The 18,636-nt window shown below is 43.0% G+C and overlaps 1 protein-coding gene across 2 annotated transcripts; it reads right to left on the reverse strand.

Moving 5' to 3' along the window:
* Window positions 1-1,503: 1,503 nt before the first annotated feature.
* Window positions 1,504-3,466, reverse strand: MYF6 (myogenic factor 6). 2 transcript variants are annotated; one of them, XM_037389270.1, is made up of 4 exons: window positions 2,694-3,466; window positions 2,363-2,453; window positions 2,056-2,188; window positions 1,504-1,775 (listed from the first exon to the last, which is right to left on the reverse strand). In XM_037389270.1, exons 1-3 carry the CDS (start codon window positions 3,210-3,212, stop codon window positions 2,070-2,072), a joined length of 729 nt encoding a protein of 242 aa, XP_037245167.1. In that variant the 5' UTR covers window positions 3,213-3,466; the 3' UTR covers window positions 1,504-1,775; window positions 2,056-2,069. The 2 variants fall into 2 exon arrangements, with proteins under 2 accessions (XP_037245167.1, XP_037245166.1); XM_037389269.1 differs by having other exon boundaries at window positions 1,504-2,188.
* Between the last annotated feature and the right edge of the window lie 15,170 nt (window positions 3,467-18,636).

Raw genomic sequence — 18,636 nt, forward strand, 5'->3', positions numbered from 1 at the left:
TTGAGAACTGGGTGTAGCCCTTCTCTCTGACCCGGCGGGGATCGCAACGAATTACTGAAGAAGGCGACGAGCTGCTAACCCCACCTGAAACACTCTGCTGCTGATGCAGCCTTTTCGCTACACAAGCAAAGTCTAACACCTTCGCTCTTTCGCCAAAGTGCAGAGATGACATGCAAGAACCCGCGTTCCCCGTGGCGCTGCTTTCTGAAGAGCCCGAGGGTTCCCCGAGGCAAAGCGGTTCGTTTGAAACGAGAAGAAAAAAAAAAGAAAAAGGGAAAATGCCCTATCACTACGCGCCCACCACACTGTGCCACCGCAATTACTCCTTACAACGGAGTATTTAATTAGCAATTAGAGCGAGTACTTGACTGGTTTCAAACCCAGGCTGCCCGCGGTGGCACGAAGAGGGAGGAAGGACGGCACCGTGATGGGAGAGCCAGCTCCCGGGGCTGTCTCTTTCCAGAGCTTTCCCTTCAGACGGATGTACCCGTGCCCGAACCGGCCGAGAAGGGGAAGACCTTCCCGAAACGTGGCTGTGACATTTCAAACCCCCCAAAATAAACCAAGGGTTAAAGCTGACGAGGAGAGCGCCCGCAGACAGAGGCAGTAGCGTCCCTTTTGTCAGCTCTGCGAGCCCGGTGCGTGCGTAGGGCAGTGTTCCCTGGTGGTCGCCCCTGCCCGGGGGTATAACCAACCTGTTACAAACCGTAACGCTCCGACTGTGAGCAGCTCCGCTCCACTAGCCTCAGAGAGGCTGAGGTTTTTTTACACCACTGAGTGAAAGGCTTCCTGTGTTGTTACCCCCCACCCCCTTTTTCTGTAGCTTAACCCTTTCCTCACTGAGGGACCCCATTCCCTTCTCTCTCAGGCTCAAGGAAGTCCAGGGGAGTTACCTTTTCTGGGAAGAAATCACAGCCCCCCCAGTCCCCAAGGCAGCGGGCTCCTGTCACAGCCTTTTGCTGCCCCATTAGGGTATCAGGCCCGTCGGTTTTGCCGCAGACAAGCCCTCCCGTGCCCATGAGGGAACGGGGCTGAGCCTCTCTCCTCGAGGACCGGGGGGTGTGGGGGAGCTCTTCACGCTTCCCCATAGTAAGCTCACCCGCTACGTGCGGGACAAGGCCGAAGAAGCGTCCCTGCCTGGCGAGCCTCTAGAGCGGCACTGCCGGACATTTTTAGGGGCGCAGTACTGCCCTCGGGGCGGCAGCGCGGCGAGGAAACGGGGCGTGGAGCGCTGCGGGCGGCCGCAGGGGCTGCGGGTCCTGCCGGCTCCCCCTGCGAGCCGACGGGCAGGCGGGTAAGTAACACCGCGGGTGCGGCCCTGGGTAAGGGGAGACGTTCCTCAGAGGAAAAAAACGAAGGAAAAATCTGTCCCGAGAGCTGCCTCCGGTCACACGGGTCCTGTCTCGACTACATAAGCCTGGCTCTTCAGGGCTTGGTCTCGCTGAGGTCGGCGGCGGGTTTTAACTCTGGGGTCGGGTTGTTACTGAATTACGTGGGCGGGGGGAGGGGGGGGCACACTGTAACACAAAGAACTTTATTTTACAATCCAAGAATTCCGTCTGTTCTTATATACAATATCACATTCCACCATTTAAATACATATTTGTTATGTTTACAAAAGAAAAGACAGTACTAAAATTATTTACAGGAACGAAACGAGGCGGGAACTCTTTAAATAGGATTAACACGAAATACACCCAACAGCTTCACTCAGACAGGAATGAACTTTGCGGTGACTCTCAGCGAAAGCCGATCACCGGTACACTGGTAAGTATCTTAAATAAAAAGAAAAAAAAAGAAAAAAAAAGAAAAAAAGAGGGATGGTCTATGCAGCACAATTTAAAGAAACCAAAACTCAGGAAAAAAAGGAGAAGGAAAGAAAAAAGGGGGAAAGCCTCTCTGGCTGGAGTCTGTGCGAGCCATTTTCTTTGGGATAGGCGGACTCAGACTCGGGCTTAACAAGGCCCCTGCCCGGGCTTTCCACTGCGTTAATTTGCTTCGTTACTTAGTTTAGAGGGAAGGGGGTGGGGGCTCCATCTCCCTTAAATACACTACCAGAGCAACCGGATTTATTTCTCCACCACCTCCTCCGCGCTGGGCAGTTTGGGCTCGTCGGAAGAAATACTGTCCACTATAGAAGAGAGGCAGCGAAGGCTGCTGGAGGCCGCCGACTCGACGATGGAGCCTCCTGCTCAACGAGAGAAAAGGGATTAACGAGCAGCGCGTGCCTCCTCGCCGGGCCTGCGGCGCCGGGCTCCGGCCGGTGGGAGCGCGGCCGTGAGGGCGGGGGGGGGGCCCGGCGGCGGCCCGCAGCGCACGGGGGGCGGCGGCTGCGGCGCGGGTTAGCGGGTTAGCGGGTTACCTTCCTTGGGGCTGGCTCCGAGGGCTCGGGAATGGTCAGAAACGCTTTGCCAGTCGGAGCTGCAGGTGCTCAGGAAGTCTGAACTGGGGATCTGCGGCACACGGGCGGGGGCGGGAGGGGGGAGACAGGCGGAGAAGGCGGGGGTCAGCGAAGCGGGCGGCGGCTGCCCGCCGGGGGCCCCGGGAGCGCGCGCCCCGCCAGCGGCCCGCTCGCACCCGGCAGCGGGCCCGGCCGCCGCAGAGGCCGTGGCGGGGAGGAGCGGAGGGGACGGGCGCGGCGGCGTCGCATCTGGATGCCGGGGCGGCGGGAGGAAGCGAGCGGCGGTGCTTACATTTCCCTGCTTGGGGCTGAAGCTGAAGGGGTCCCCCCCGATCTCCTGCATTTTCTCCTGCTGATCCAGCCTGTGCAAGAGGTCCTGCAGCCTCTCGATGTAGCTAATGGCGCTCCTCAAGATCTCCACCTTGGGCAGCCTCTGGTTGGGGTTCGCCACAGTCCGCCTTTTCAGCGCCTCGAAGGCTTCGTTGATCTTCTTCAGTCTCCTTCTCTCCCGCAGGGTGGCTGCTTTCCGTCTGTCTGTGGGGGCCGACTTTCTCTTGCAAGTTTTACAAGCCCAGATCAAGCACTGGCCGGGGAAGTGAGGGGGTTGTAGTCCCGGGGGTGCTAGCACATGCTCCTCTCCGCTGCTGTCACTGCCAGCCTCTGGCGGCATTTGGTCCTGACAGGGGGACAAGGTGCCATCACTGCCTGGGTACAGCGGGGATCCCTCTGCCATCTCCAGCTGCTGCAGGGCTCCATTCTCCCCGTCCAAGTAGAAGAAATAGGAACCAGTTTCAAAAAGGTCCATCATCATGCTGTCCCTCGGCCTCTCTGCCTGCTTGAGTTGGGTGGAAGGCTCAAAAACACCCTGAGGAACAACCCAGATGGAATTTAATTAGTGCAGTGACATAAGTCCCCCCCTGCTTTATATAGGAGCTGCTGAAACCCTATCCAACTTCTAGCTGTCGCGGTGTATCACCCTCCAAAACTGATTCCAGCCAGTCTCTTGGGCGCTGTCCTGAGAACATCTCCTATTTAGAAGGGGGGGGGGGGGCACGAGGGGAGGGAAGCAAATTAAAAAAAAAAAAAAAGGAAAAGGGAAACAAGCAAAAAATAAAAAGACAACCCAACTCCCCCCGCCCTCCCCCCAAAATCCCATGAGCTCGGGGTGCAGCGAGGGGACGCGAGGTGGGGGCTCGGGAGCCGTGTCCGGGCACAGCAGTCGCCCCGGTCCTGCTGCCGAGCCTGCGGGGGCACCGCTGGAGGACAAAGGCGCAGGGCTTCACAGGGAGCCCTCCCCCTGCCCACCCCTCACACCCTGCAGCGCACGCTCCTTGCCCTGGTGCTAAGTATAGATCTATACGGAGAGATTTCAAAGGCAGCCATCAGTCTCCAAATAGATGAGTTAATATTTTCAGAAGAAGCCCCTGCTATTCCCCCTCCCTTGAAGCATGCCATTCCTGTGACCCAAGCCACCCGGGCCAGCCCAAGGTTAGGAAACAAGCTCACTGTGCCTCCACACACAGAGGGAGGGTTGCCAAGGCAAAGCTTTGCTGTGGTGCTGAAGCACCCACAGTTACTGCACCTCGGCTTAGTCTTTCAATCTGAGCTTTCCCATGTTGCCTGTGAGGTGACAGGAATGAGTCCAGGTGACTGGGTTACAGTTTGATGGGGCTTTCCGGACAGTCCCTGTCCTTGACAGTGGTTGGGGCAGGCAAAGCCTAGGCACGTGGTGTAACTGCGGCTTCATCCCTTGGACCTGGCAAGCTGTGCAGAGCAAGGTATATAGTCCCTGAGACAGAAATGGAGCTTGTGATTGCTCTGTTAGCATACGCTGTAGTGTCACATCATGTCTAGGCTTCTCTTCAAGAAAGAAGGCATGGGAAAATGGCCTGATTGCCTCTTTCCCTGGACTGCCTTGTGTTCTTTAAATCCCATGTAATTTCTCTCTGTTTATGTAAATATATAGGTGTGTGTATATGGATATATATATGTCCCTAGCTATAGACACATGCACATATCTATGTATATCTGTGTGGATAAGTAAATATATTTCTGTGCGTTAATATGTGTGCATACATGTATGTGTATGCTTTTTCATAGAAATTCACAATAATACGTGAAGGGTGAATGAAGACCCTGGAATACCACGATCTCTCTCCAGTGTGGCTTCTAGCTTCATCCTTTCTGAAGAGAACTGTGGCATTTTTGTTCATTTCTCAAAAGCTACAAGAAATTGATCACTTGCTTGACACTTTCTCCAAAACTGATTGCAAACTAATTTTTCAGAGTACAAAAATCTTAGAGTAGTTGTGATTTTGTTTTGACCAAGGTAGTGTTGTTGGAATGGATCTAATTCCTGCTTTAATGAGGCAGAACAATATCCAGTTTTGGATGAGACTGAGAAATTCAAACTGTTCTCAGCAAAACTAATTTTGATATTAATATTCCAGCCCTGAGGTTTTATTCCTCTTCAGATTAAAGAGAGTCTTGCAGTTAAGGAGCTGAACAGAAGACACAGTTTCTCAGTTTCCATGCTCTGCTATTTGCTTTCTGTTTGGCCTTTGGCCAGTCACTTAATTTCCCTGTGATTTGATTTTCTACCTTTAAAAAGCGATATGATGTTGACCTTTACCCATCTCTTGTGTTTCTCATTTAATTTGCTGACAATGCAGGGGAGAGTCACCCCTTGGCATTGTATGCTTTGGAGTCCCACAGGGATGTTTGTCCCCTATAATTAGTGATGATAGTAATAAAAAAAAAAAGGAAAAAAAAAGAAAGAAAAATCATAAATCTGCTGATTATTTAAAACATTTCCACATTTACTACAGGTTTTTTTTGTTTGTTTGTTTGTTTGTTTTTTAAATCTTTAGTTTCTTCACTACTGCTCTGGGAATATTTGGAACAAAACACAAACGAGAACAATCTACTGGCAAGGTGCACAAATCAAAACATAGTTGTAAGGGAGAAATATCATTACTAAATTGTCATTGTCCTTTCAAGAGTTTTAACTGGACTTAGGGAGTTGGGAAACAGAAAGTTTAGGAGCCAGATGCTCCTTCTGCTGTCAACAGATTGATTTTTTTTAAACAGGAAACAAAGTAAGTTCTTTCTTTCTGGCACTTAGTGGTAGAGTAAATGGATTTAGTTCTTCACAGTAAAGTGGGCACTGCATCGTTAACCCTTTATCAAGCAAAACTATGAACTGTAACCAAATTCTAATTTTGAATGAAGTTGGCCTTTTTCCCCATCACATAAGCAACCTGAATTTTGCTGTAGTCATCCCGCAGCATCTCCCATTCCAGCTCCTTGGTGAACATAACACAGCTAGCAAACCACCCTAGCAGATTTCAGCAAAATGTCCTCAGTTATGTTCTCCATTACAAAAGTGGATCAAGGGGAGGATTCAGAAGTTGGTGCTTTTTTTCTTTTCATGCCTTGCATTCCAGAGCATGTTAGATATAAGCACAAAGATGTAAGAGTGAGTAAGAGCACATGAATAAGAGCAACTGGACATAGAATTGGAAGGAGGGTCACTGCTGAACTCCACTTGTCACTTTAGTCGGCTTGATAGTCCCTTACAGAAAAACTCTGTCTCAGAAGCCAGTTCTTTATTCAATTGGTACCGCTTCCACCAGAATGCTGTGGTACTCTACTGAGAAAGTACTTTCAGTATATTTACGCATACACATTTACAGAGGTAATACATGAGATGTACTGTATTTCACTGGTCTACACACTCTGTTATCCAAAGAAGTATTTCAGTAAGTGGTAAATTCAGTAAGTGGTCAGGATGACCCAAATCCAAGAAAGATGCACTGCATTTTAAGTCACAGCTGATGTCCTGAACTTGAGTCCCTTTATACTCACTTTTCCACATAAACTGTTATGGATAACTGTGGTTGAAAAATGAGCCTGGAACTCCCCAGGTCACTCTTGACACCTTATGGTTTAACCAGAAGTTTAGTCCAGAATTACAGAGAAGTATTTTGTCATCTAGGACCCACTCCAAATATCTCCTTTTTCACCTTCACTCTCCTCAAGATTCTTCCAGCCACAGGCATTGTGTATTTTTAATAATCTTTGATCTCTTCGACACTTCTTTGCAGTGGCATTGGTAATCAGGGGGGATCAGGCATATCCACTCCTATGTGGCAACTAGGTGAAGGTGAAATTTTCAGCCTCTTTGTTGTAGCCCTATTCTATTTGTACAATACCCTCCTTGATTTGAGAGATGGTGAGATACCTTGGCTACCAGGTAATGATTCCTAAGTTGCTTTTGTAGATTTCTGAAGTGCAGGTTATCAGTGTAGGCTGTGGGCGTACTTGGAGTTTGTTTGGACTTCAGATACAGAAATCTTTCTGTTCATATTCCCACTCTTTTTTTTTTTTCCCTTTCACACTCATGTTTAACAGCATCTTTCTTATCAGAAACTTTCCCTTTCAACATATTTTATTATTAATACACAATGCTGCTGTTCTGCCTTTATTTCTGTCTTTTTCAAAAAGTTAATGTTCTTCAAAACTTGTGTTAGACCAAGTTTCTGAAATCCCTCTGACATCTGACTTGATATCTTCTACTGGTATTTCTAACATGTCCCTTTTTTCACAGGAACAGTAACATCTCCTTTTAAAATTTTAGCATTTTTCATCTGATTTCTCAACAGGCAAAACGATAAACTCTCCTCAATATAGTCTCAAGGCCACCACTTGGGGTACCTCTTTGCTACAGAAGAAGTCTAAGCTCTTCCTCTTGTCCTGTTCTCTGTCAATTCCAATTCACACAGAAGTTCTTCTCACCAGAGTTTGGTAGTGTGTTCAGGTAAGGGTAGATGGCATGTCAGGATGTATGTTAACATCCATGTTTTGTTGTCACTTGTAACTTGTAGGTTACATAGTGAGGACACCAGTATAAGCTATTAGGGGATTAATGGTCTGCTGTTCCTCCTGGTGTGTGAAGAAGTGCGCTCAAATACTCACTCAGGATGTGTTTACATTCTCATTTTAATTTGTTAGGAATGCCCTTGTGGAGCAAATCTCTGAATAGCTTCCACTTACTGCACTTTTGATACTCCTTATGAGGTGCTCTCAGAGTGTGTCATTTGGGTTCTGTTCAGCAGAAACTAAACTGGAAGGCACCCAGAATCTGAAGTTGATGCTAGGTCTTCAGCACTGCCAGTTTCTATGGATCTGCTCCTGATGCATCTATATTATCTGCCAAGGTATTCATAGTCACAGTTCATTGGGAAGAACTAGGGAAAGCCTTGACATGCTGCTGCACTATGAAATTTGCTGCTGAAATAGTATATGATGCCAGGGATTGCAAAAGCTGAGGAGGATGAGACACTTCATCTCTCCTTTCCCTTCAGAAGGAAATTTTAAGCAGATGGGAAGGACTGAGATATCTTAACTTTTTTCAAGATCCATGAAAAGGCTGAGAGATGTGGATACTGTAAGGGGAAAGTTGCTGCACAAAAGATAGGTTGTCTGATAAAGGACATCTATCTATCCATCCCCAAATCTACATCTTATTACAGAAACGTTTGGTGAACAGAAAATAGAGATTTTCCATGACTTTTCTTGAAAGTCTGGGCAATGCTTACTCTAGGGGGGACCAGCATTTCTTATGCTGACAATGACCTATGGGAAATTTAAGCAAAAGAACTTTACTGAAACTTGTGGAAGTGTAATTCCTACTATTGGAATAGAGCATATGGAACTTCATGGCTTGTGATACGTAGGAGCACCTCTTAGCTGAACTTCATTATAACTTGACTTACAATGTCACAGAGGTCTGCAGGGGTAACATGGACCAACTTTAATTTTTGATTTTCATTTATATATGTTGTTAGACTATCAGCTGATTTCTTGTCCAAGGCAATGAGGTTATTTGCATGTTGACATTGTCACATGCACTCTCACTGGAGATTTAGGAACTGACTAGAGGAAGGGTGTGTACTGTGCCTGCCAGTGCCTGTGTATAAGTATGTGCCATTTCAGAGAATTTAAAAGCATGTGGGAGCAGCCATTCCTCAAATGCAAGTTTGGCAAGTGGAGTAGTCAATGGTGTAGTATGTGCACAGGAGCCGGGAAGCCAGAAAGGTAGAAACCTGAAAAAGACAACTGCATACAATTTTATTGTCTTTGTAGGGGAAGATTTAAAAATTCTTATTGACAGGGGCCTTGGCTGTATAAGCTGTTCCAAATTATTGCTGTTTTCCTTTGATTGGATATGGACTTTAGTGTTCATATCAGTTACAGTCCTGTTAGTATCTGAGGGGTGCAACCTTGCTAACTAAACAGACTTCTCTAGTTCAATATGGTAAGGTAGGATTTCATTACAGCTCTCATGTTGGGCAGTTATGAGACACAGTTCTAAATGGCAGATGCTTTAATGCCTGTGTCAGGGTCTACAGTGACAAATAGTCACCACTGCACAAACACATTTATTTTACTACAAGACGTTTTCCTGGGGAGGAGGAGTGCCAATCAGAAACCAGAGGCTCTGTTGCTGGCTGTTGCTGGCCGGGACAAGCATTTTCCATGGTTCTATCCACAAGCAGACTTTCCTTGCAGGAAGAAAGGGAGTAATAATGACAGATGTCTTCTACTTGTGATTAGGCAGAAAATGAAGGACATGAAATGGGACATGAATACAAGACAGATCGTGTGCTATACAGTCATATTTTTGCCATCACATTTTTTTGTAATTACATGAAAAGCCATTTTTACAGTCATAAACTTGTCTGTTTACACTACAAACTGTTGTAAGTGTAGAGTGCATATTCACACTATGTAGTTTCAGAACATGATGACTGTGACATCTAATCCTCATCTCAGTCAAAAGGGCGATAGTTAAGCCATAGTAGCTACTACGAATTAAAATAAATATTCATTCTAATCCTGCAAGTGAAAGGAAGGAAAGGGTGTCTAGAGAGCTCCAACAATCAGACTAATTACATCCCTGCTCTCCATGGACAGAAAGAGATCTTAGTGCTCAGACTGTGGAAAAATGACAGTTTCCTTTTCTGGGGTTCACAAGGGATTTTTGCAGAGCCACGGATCTTCATGGAAAACTGGGATGATAGTGGCTTGGAAGTGGAAGATGTGAAGGTAATGGATATGGACGACTCCCTCCTCAGCAATAACATAGGGATTATTTGAAACAGCCCATCACAACACCATGAAATGATTATTCTGAATGATTGGGTTTTGTACATAAATTGTTTTAAACTGTTTCATTATCCATTGCCAAATATTCTTTTGGTTACCTGGTGTTAGCTCTCTGACATAGGGGCGTGCCAGTGTAATGAGCCATTTGATTATGGATACATAGCATGGGGTAATTAAGATAGTTCATAAACTGTAGTTAAATGCAGGCACTGCTTGGTCTTGGCTTATTTCCTGGCACTGCATTAATTCAGTCCTCAATTATTCCATGTGCCTATGGATTTAAAATGCAGAAACAACTGAAAAGGGAATTTGAGATATTACTGTTGCCAAAATGTAACTGCAATATTGAAAGTAATGCTGTCTGTCAGCCTTATAAAATTCCCTGTTTCTCATGAGATTTTATGTATTTACTCTGTTGTCTATAATTTCAGAAGTTGTTAATTTTATTTTCAGTATTCTTATGCCTTTGTGGACAATCAGTTTAGCTCAAAATTTAGAATATGTGTTGATTTGTACTTTGTAGTTTTATATGATTTGTACTTAAAGGCTTTGTTTTCCATGTGTCATTGTTACTTGCTTTCCACATCCTACATTGCTCCTAATTTAACAAATAAAGCTTGTGTCATGTACTTTGTTATGACTTGCTGGAGATCCTTTGGATGGCATGCCATCAATCTTTTACAGTATATGGTAAATACAGAATGTTTTTTTTGCTGTCTTGTCACATTTTGTGCTTTAGCAGAAATAGTTGCTATGTCCTAAGTGTTCTCCTCCAAGTTCTTCATTGGATACAATGGTTAGCTTTGCTGAGTCAATCTCAGCTTTGAAAAGCATGTATGCACTGTCTTAATTCTGATAAATATGTTCCTGACTGATCTGAATATAATCTTCACAACATGTACTTTAGATATTCTGATATATGACCATTCCCTTTCCAGGCATCAGTCAGATTCCTTTCTCTGTGTAGCTTTTCACAAGTCTCTTCATTTCAGTATATCCATGATCCTTAGGCTTTACTGGGCTTCAATGCAAAAAAAAAAGAAAAGGGTTGGTATATTCATTCTTAACAATATTTCCTATTTTCTCCCTACCTTTCTGTGTTGTAGCAAGAAAAAAATGTTTTCACAGAACTACCTTTCTTTATCTCTTAAGAATACACTGATCTTCACATGCTTTTGTTATTAATTCTAACTTCTTCTTGCCTTCTCCCCTCGGTTTGGGCTGATACAGTAGTTGGTGTATTTGGGAGCCCTTTTGCGTCACTTACAGTCTCCTGCATCTGCTGGCTTCTTTCAATCATTGAAAGAGAAATGTACTTCTGTCCCTTCCTGTGATAACCTAGTCAGTTGTCCACCTGGAAATGCTTCAAAAGTTATTAAAGTTTTATCTCCCATCAAATATGGGGATGGAGTGGTCAAGGTGCCACACTGCTGTCCACCAAATCTGTCATCAGTGGAAGATATAGGATGCTCTGAAGAGGTTTCAACAGAGAAGTTTCTTCCTAATCATTTCAGCTACAGTGGTGTGGGCCCTCAAACATGACAGCCTGTATCACCTTCAAACTTAAAAAATAAATTCTGTATCGTGCATCTAGGACTAGAGAAAATGTTAAAACAGAATCTCCAGGTGTCTTATCTACATGGGCTTTCAAAAGGAAAAATAGCTGCTGCTTTTGGAAAATAGGAGCCAATGAGATAAAGTCTTCTGGAAAGAAATTTGTTCTGTATTAAATAGCAATAATGACCGACCTTGAATCCAACATACATTGTATCATGCTGTTATTGGAACCTGTTGCACAGCTGCAAAACTGTTTTAGGATGTGAAGGTCATTGTGTTATTTGGCTATGTGTCATTTAAGGTACATGTTTGTAAACAAGGTTGTTTACCTGTGATCTGTCAGTGCAAGAAATGCAGCAGTCTATACTGTACTCCTTCACCTGTCTGTTCAGTTAATTTCATGTAATTTCACTTAATAAATAACTTCTGCGTGTTTATAGGTTAAGATTTCACTTGCTTTGAGGCTCCTGAAGGCTCAGAAATGTTCTCTTTGAAGTTCGCTGGGATCCTGAACATGCCATAGTTATGTGGCATACAGAAAATCTGCAAATTTGTTGTTAGAGATTTTGAAATAAGAAAATGGCTCTGACCACTAGTTCTGTACCATGTAAAAATACCCTTGTGATGTTCCAAAAATACAAAGGAATCTTATGGTTATCCTAAAAGGGAACATGAAATTCCTCAAGGTATAGGAATAACCTTGGCTGAGCTGACGCCCTTCCTTCCCCATGCAATTCATCTGGCACGTAGGACCTAAGATGGGAATGAAAAGGGGATAGTATTCAGAAATTCTGCGTGACAAAATGGGTCTTACCCTTCTCATTCTAGCCAGACTTCACAAAAGCATGCTCAAAAAATGACTGTATTTCATTTTTCACCAGACCACTCTGAAAAACATTTCAGAGAAACTGCATAGACTAAAAGATTGCCAGATGCCCTCTCTGTCTGCAAAAATCATTAAAAATAAGGCTTCAACTGAATTGATACAGGTAATTAGATTCTTGGAGAAAATGTACTAATTACATTTTGGGGGAAATGATAATTAAACATTGAGGAAAATTTTAGAAGAAAGAAACACATTCTATTCTGATTAGAGAAATAATCCCTGGAAGAGCAATCTTAGATCTGTGTTCTGAAACTGGTGACTGGACAACATAGCTATGTTTAGACTTAGAGAAAATAGTGAGAAAATATTTTTGTTGCGAGGTGTGAAACAGTTGGCTTATAACAGAATCTGTTGACCTGCAGTGTCATTGTTTGTAAACAACATTTGTGTGTACAGCAGCTTAATAAAAAATTTTGGCTGGAAGTGCTAAGCTTTACAATTATTACATTGAAGTATTATTGATTACTATAATAACTGAAAAAATAGAACAGACAGAATTGTGCACTAGCAGTACCTAAATAAACTCCAAATGACAAACAATAAATTCATTTTATTTTGATAGGTCCGCACATAGTAGCCTAGTCACATTCTGCTCAATGGGAGCTGCTGAGTGCTTTGGACTTCTGAAAAGTTCAGTGTTTAAATGAGATGACTAATTATAGATTATAAATGTCATTTTATAAGAATACAATTATTTGTAACAACTGTGTATTGGAACTGCTGTCCTGAGCTTGGGGCAGCCATAGTGGAACAACACTAGCTTTTCAGTAACATCTGCAGGTGTTTTCTGAACCTCGATGGTATATGAAAAGGGAGGAGTTAAAACCAGATGAGTCCAGAGCGTGGCATTTACCAGTTCATGTAAATGCATCTTATATCTGTTTTCTTTCAGAATTTGTTACTAGCATCCATGTTAATTAACAAGTTGCAAATTCGATAGCAAGCAGAGATAATGTGAGCAGTTGTGCTTACAGCAGGGAGGCAGTCTTCAGGGTACAAGTCTAATAGCAGATTGCTTTCTGCTTGCATTCCATTGCTGTCATCAGTAAACCATGTCTTGCTTTGAGGGATAGGCTTCTGTTGAATTAAATAAAAGATACATAAGATGGAACTTGTGTTTCAGGACTGATTTCTGAGACAGAACTGGAGTTTCAGAACTGATTTCTGGTCTGCAAACTACTTCAGGAAAAGAAGTAATCAAACTGAACTGGTTATCATAATCAGGAATATCACTGATAAAACCATTGGTGTAAACACTGAATGCTCAACCCCATTAACATTCAATGGACAGTACAAAATCATCCATATTTCTGCTTGGGCTGTGGTGGTGTTTTTTATATCAGTTTAAAGATTCTGAGTGGTGTTCCTGAAAGGTCAGTTGAGCCCACTCAACAGTATGAAACCTAATGAAGTGTCTCATCTGCAAGGTTCAAATAAGTATTTAACAACAGGATAAAGAAACTTTGTCATATTTGGAAGACACATAGTGAAGAATAAAAAGGATCTAAAATATTTATAAGAATGATCATTACCATGATCGTGGGTGAGAGGCATGGGTAAGAGAGAAGCTGTCTCTGGTGTTGATTGTCCCTGAAGATACAGTCTTTTCTATTATCACCTTTCAAGTCCATCCTGCACAATTTACTAACCTTCAAAGACATTACGATAATGAGACTGACATTTTGAGAAGCATTAGATGAACTTTTTCTACAGTTCCTTCCGAGGAAATAACTTCTCATTATTACAAGAGAATTAAAAATCAGCATCCAAGATATCAGTGTTGTTAGTGAAGAATTACCAAGGAAGATTGCCAACTAATTAATAACTAATTAATTGAAATTGCTTTTTGGAGGAGAGAGCTCTCTGAAGATTCTGGATCATCAGTATTGCTCCATTTGGATCTGAAAGTCATGTCAATTTACAGAAGGACTTGGTGTCTATATCTATATATCTTTTGTCTAGAGTCAGCTGATGCTAGGCCTGAGTATTAAATGGAACAAGGACTTATTAAATGATCACACAATTGTCACCATCTTTACAAGCTGTATTATTCATTGTACTGGCTGAAACGTAGTCTGCGAGCACACTCAAGTAGCATCAGTGCCTCATGGCTGCTATATTTAGCTGTCTTTCCAGGTAGAGGATGTGTCTTTGCAGAAGCTGATTTTACACAGGCAGCAGCAACAGTTTATATACAATAAAGAGCCTGTAGATGCTCAAATTACCACCTCTCATTGGGGAGCTTTCTCAGTGAGTCAAGCATCTCAAATTTGGTGTTTCCATGGTTCCAGGAATGTAACACTTCATGTAAATGGTTTTCCAGAATTCCAACTGTTCAGTACTGTGATTATGTCCTGATGTTGGGTTCAATTAACAGTGAACTTGCTTAGCGTTTTGGGGAAGTTTTAAGCTGCTTATAAAGTTGTGTATCTGAAGTAAGAGGAGAAAATATGAGACTGGAAAAAAGCAAAGTCACTTTTCTGAGATGTGTGACATTCTCTGACAGAAGTTATGTGCCCACAGTGTCCCTGAACTGAAATTCAAGCAAGAATTTGGTGATCAATAAACTGCCTGAAGGGATCAAACAATTTTTCCTCACCAACATGAGCTATCTAAAGTTGTAACTGTGTTTTTATTTCTGAAAAAAGTCACTGAGCCACCTTAGTTACATACAGCATGCTCAAGAACTGCATGCATGCATGCACACACAGACCAAGTCACACCTGTAACTCTAACACCAATATATACAGAGTTGTAAATAAGACTCAAGTTAGTCAAACTGCTTAATGTGACTTTTCAAGAGCCCCAGAATTTCCACGTAAGCTGTGATCTAGAACAGTTTATCAACTGTAGCGCGGCCTTGCAAGGAATTAGCTGTCTGTGATAGCTTGTGGTTTGAAATACTTGAGATTATGTTAATCACAAATAATCACATGGTAGTAACATGAATTCTTCATAATTTGTTTGCAATATAGTAGTATCAGACAACAGATTACTTTGTGTCTGATGAGTCCAGGTTACACCAACAGTTTTTTCCTGTGAGCTGTCATTGCACACTGCTGATCCCCACAAGCAGTCATGCTGAACTATAGTGAAGACAACCAGAAACAGATTACAGATATTCTTGAAAGATACCGTGTGATAAGACTAGTCAAATTCTCATTGCCCTGCATAGCACTCTTTGTCCGCTCAGCGTCAGTTTAGCAGGATGGTGTCTTAGTTCAGATCTTTGTGATCTTAATGCTGTTGTACCTGAGGCAATGCAGTACTAGCAGGAACAGACTGGCTTAATCTCAGCCATCCATATGTTCCTTTTTGTCGTAAGAATTCATGTATGATAGAAGCTATTGAGCTGAACCAAATGACTGACTTCAGCAGTTATCAGTTATATCAGACCTATTTTATGTATAGTCTATGTCCATCATCCACATAGTTCTCTGTCGAAGTAAGCTTACAGAAGGACGTATGACTCTTCCAGGTTTTAGTACAATGGATAAAAAATAAGTCACATACAAGAAATATATAATATGTGAGAAATTCCCTGCTGAGTCAGCCCAGTAGTCCATCTAGCAGAATATACTGACTATTTAGAAACTGGATATGAGCCTGGCCACTTCTCGTCATCCATTCCCTTTGTACATCCTCAGTATCAAGAACTGTCTAGTCAGGGATGTTACAGGGCACATCCCTGTCTAGTTCTTTTAGTATCTGTTTACAGCCATGTTGCCCACGAATTTGTCTAATCCCTTTCTGAACATCCCAGTAGTGTCTCACCTCCTAAAGTATTTTTTGTAATTACTTATGATAGTGCTTGCAGGATCAGGTCCCAAAGGACAGGCCAGCGAAGGGAAACCTAGATAGATAATCCTTCTTGGACTAACCAAGAAGGGTCTGAGAGCTGCCAAGAGGCATCAGGAAATGCGTAGGTTAGTACATGCCAATTAGCAGTAATGCCATCAAGGGCCTGATTCCACATGGGACTTACATGCCTGTGCCCCATTTTGGGTGCCTAAATTCACAATGTAGGCTTTCAGGCCTTGCTGCAAAACCTTAGAGATGTCTGAAAAGTATACATATGAGCCACTTTTTTCTTCAGAGGTATCTATACATCAGCTTCTGGATGTATACAGAAATCCCTCGTTGCTGGCACAGCAGAGCAGCTAGGTGCATTATGTTTAATAGGCTTCTGCCTGGTGTATTGACAGCACCTAGAACAGATGAGCTCAGAACACACTTCCTAGATTGGACTTTGAACATGGCTTAGCCAGGAGCATTTTACGTAGCAGTTCCGGACTCACCAGAATGTCATTCTTCTTGAGACTGTAACTACCTCTTAGAAAAACCACAAGATAAATGGTGACCTTGACAGAACAAGACCCTGAGTAACCTGATTAAACTTTGAAGTTGGTCCTGGGCTAGGTGACCTCCACAGGTCTTTCCCAGCCTAAACTATTCAAATTCTAAACTATTCTGTTCTAAAGTTGAAGAAGAGCAGTCATGAACAAGATAGGGGAAAAAAACCAAAACAGAAGACTGAACTAGGGCTGGGAAAGGAAGGATAGCATAGATATGTTAGGAAAAAATCAGAAAGGCAAAGGGCAAAGCAAGAAATCATTATCAAAAGACACAAAAAGTTAGAAGAAACTTTCATCAAGCATTGCAGTAACAAGAGAGCTAAGGGAGCCTGAACAGAGAGAAAGCCATTAACAGGTGATGCTGTACTTAATGCCTCTGTCAATTCAAATTGCAATTAAAAGCTGATGTGCATTTAGCTGGTTAACAAAATTATTAGCACTAGTAAAAAAAGGAGAAGGATTCAGGACAGGACAGGAAAACCAAGAGGTAAAATAATTAGATTAATTATTTTAATTAATTAATTACATTGTTGTTACAATTAAACTGTATTACAACTGGTTTGGCCTCAGTATACTTAAAGAATTGGCTGAACTTATCTCAGTGCCATTTCCTGATATCTTTGAGGACTTCTGGGGGATGAGTGAGATTACAGAAGAGTATAGATGGGCAAATGTAACGCATATTGTTCAACAGAAAGAAAGAGGGACTTGTAGATGAGGAGTTCAGCCTAAGTTTCTGTGAAATACTGGAAAATAATGCAATATTTGTGTGTACCTGGGAGAATACAAAGGAGTAAACAATGCCAGCATGGAGTAGTTTTGTACCTGTTAAAATATCTTCAAGGCTAAGCTGTGCCAAATCAATTTATTGTCCTGCCATAATAGGAGAATACTTCTCATGGTTATGGGGTAAGTGGAAGTGACTTAGATTTTAATGGTTTTTTTTAATCCAGTTTCATGTGACATCCTCATATGAAGACTAGGAAAATGAAACTCTTATGCATATTCAACTCCTTGGGAAGTCAGCAAAGGAGGACTCTCAAATGAGGGACTTCCCAGGGTTCTGCTTAGGGACCTTATGCTTTAATTAGTAACTTGAATGATGGAATAGACTGTGCTTATCAGGTTTGCAGGTATCACAGAGGTGGTATGAATTACCAGTTTGTTGGAGGGCATGCTTAGATTTCAAACTGATTGTGATGAATCAGAAATATGGTCTTTAGCAGGTTTCAATTTGATGAGGACAAGGGCACAAATGGGCACTTAGACAAGCCAGCTCACTGCAGAAATGTAGACTGAGTAACTAGGTAGGTGGTAAGTCTACAAAAGAAGGAAACTGGTGGTTGAATCACAAGATGAACACATGTCATGATGTTGAGAAGAAATCCACACATCCCACTAGGACATGCAAACAGGAAGGCGGGACATGAGTGATTCTTTCTGTCCTGTTCTAGGCTGGTAAGACTTCAACTGAAATTCTGTGCCCTTTTTCAGGCACTGGCACTGGACTGCATCTCAAAACAGCTACAGCTGGTACAACTAGAGGAAACACAGAATGCTAAGAATGATGAGGGGCTTGAAAACATCGTCTGAGTAAATGTGAATTTATGTGAATTCTTGAATGAATGTGGTGGTATAGACTAGATAATAGAAACGTCAAGAGAAAGTGCTGGCAGTGATCAAGCAAACAGTGAAAAATTGCTGCAAAGAGGAACAGAGTAAACTGATGCTGGTGATTACGTGGCTAGAAAAAAATATATGCAATTAGTTATAACAAGGCAGGTTTAGGTAAATCTGATGGGAGGGAAAACACTGGTCTGGCTTAGCTGCAGAGCAGGAGCTATATAAACCTCTGCTGCAGTGATGTAGCCTTCAAGCAAACTATGACAGACTATGGGACTTCCTAAGATTCCTTTTGTTCCCTATTTTGTTATGAACTATGCTGCCATTGTTCTCTATTAGAAATAATTCTGCTCTGTTTGGAGTAACTGAGGAGAATTAAGGACAGAAAAAGACAGGCAGTCTAGGTATCAGAGCTCTTGCAGGGAGGGAGAAGATTCAACCAGGCTCCCATAATATTTTTTGATACCGTACTTGGGGTGTTTGAACAGCTGCCTTCCACATTTCGCGTGAGAGCCTGCCCCCCTCAGGCTGCATCCCCTTCTGAATGAACATCCGAGTATTCCTGAACGTGGCACTACTGAGGCAAGACAGACAGTGCGTATGTCATTCCCCAGCAAGCTCAGCCCAGGGATCAGCTTACTTGC

This window comes from Falco rusticolus, chromosome 5, assembly GCF_015220075.1.
Source record: "Falco rusticolus isolate bFalRus1 chromosome 5, bFalRus1.pri, whole genome shotgun sequence".
Classification (NCBI taxonomy): Eukaryota; Metazoa; Chordata; class Aves; order Falconiformes; family Falconidae; genus Falco; species Falco rusticolus.

Coding starts and splice junctions, on each gene's coding strand:
- MYF6 (XM_037389270.1), bottom strand. CDS start 3,212: ATGATGATGGACCTTTTTGAAACTGGTTCCTATTTCTTCTACTTGGAC. Junction 2,454..2,693: donor TCAGCCCCAAGCAGGGAAAT/GTAAGCACCGCC, acceptor CGTGTGCCGCAG/ATCCCCAGTTCAGACTTCCT. Junction 2,189..2,362: donor CGGAGCCAGCCCCAAGGAAG/GTAACCCGCTAA, acceptor CTCGTTGAGCAG/GAGGCTCCATCGTCGAGTCG.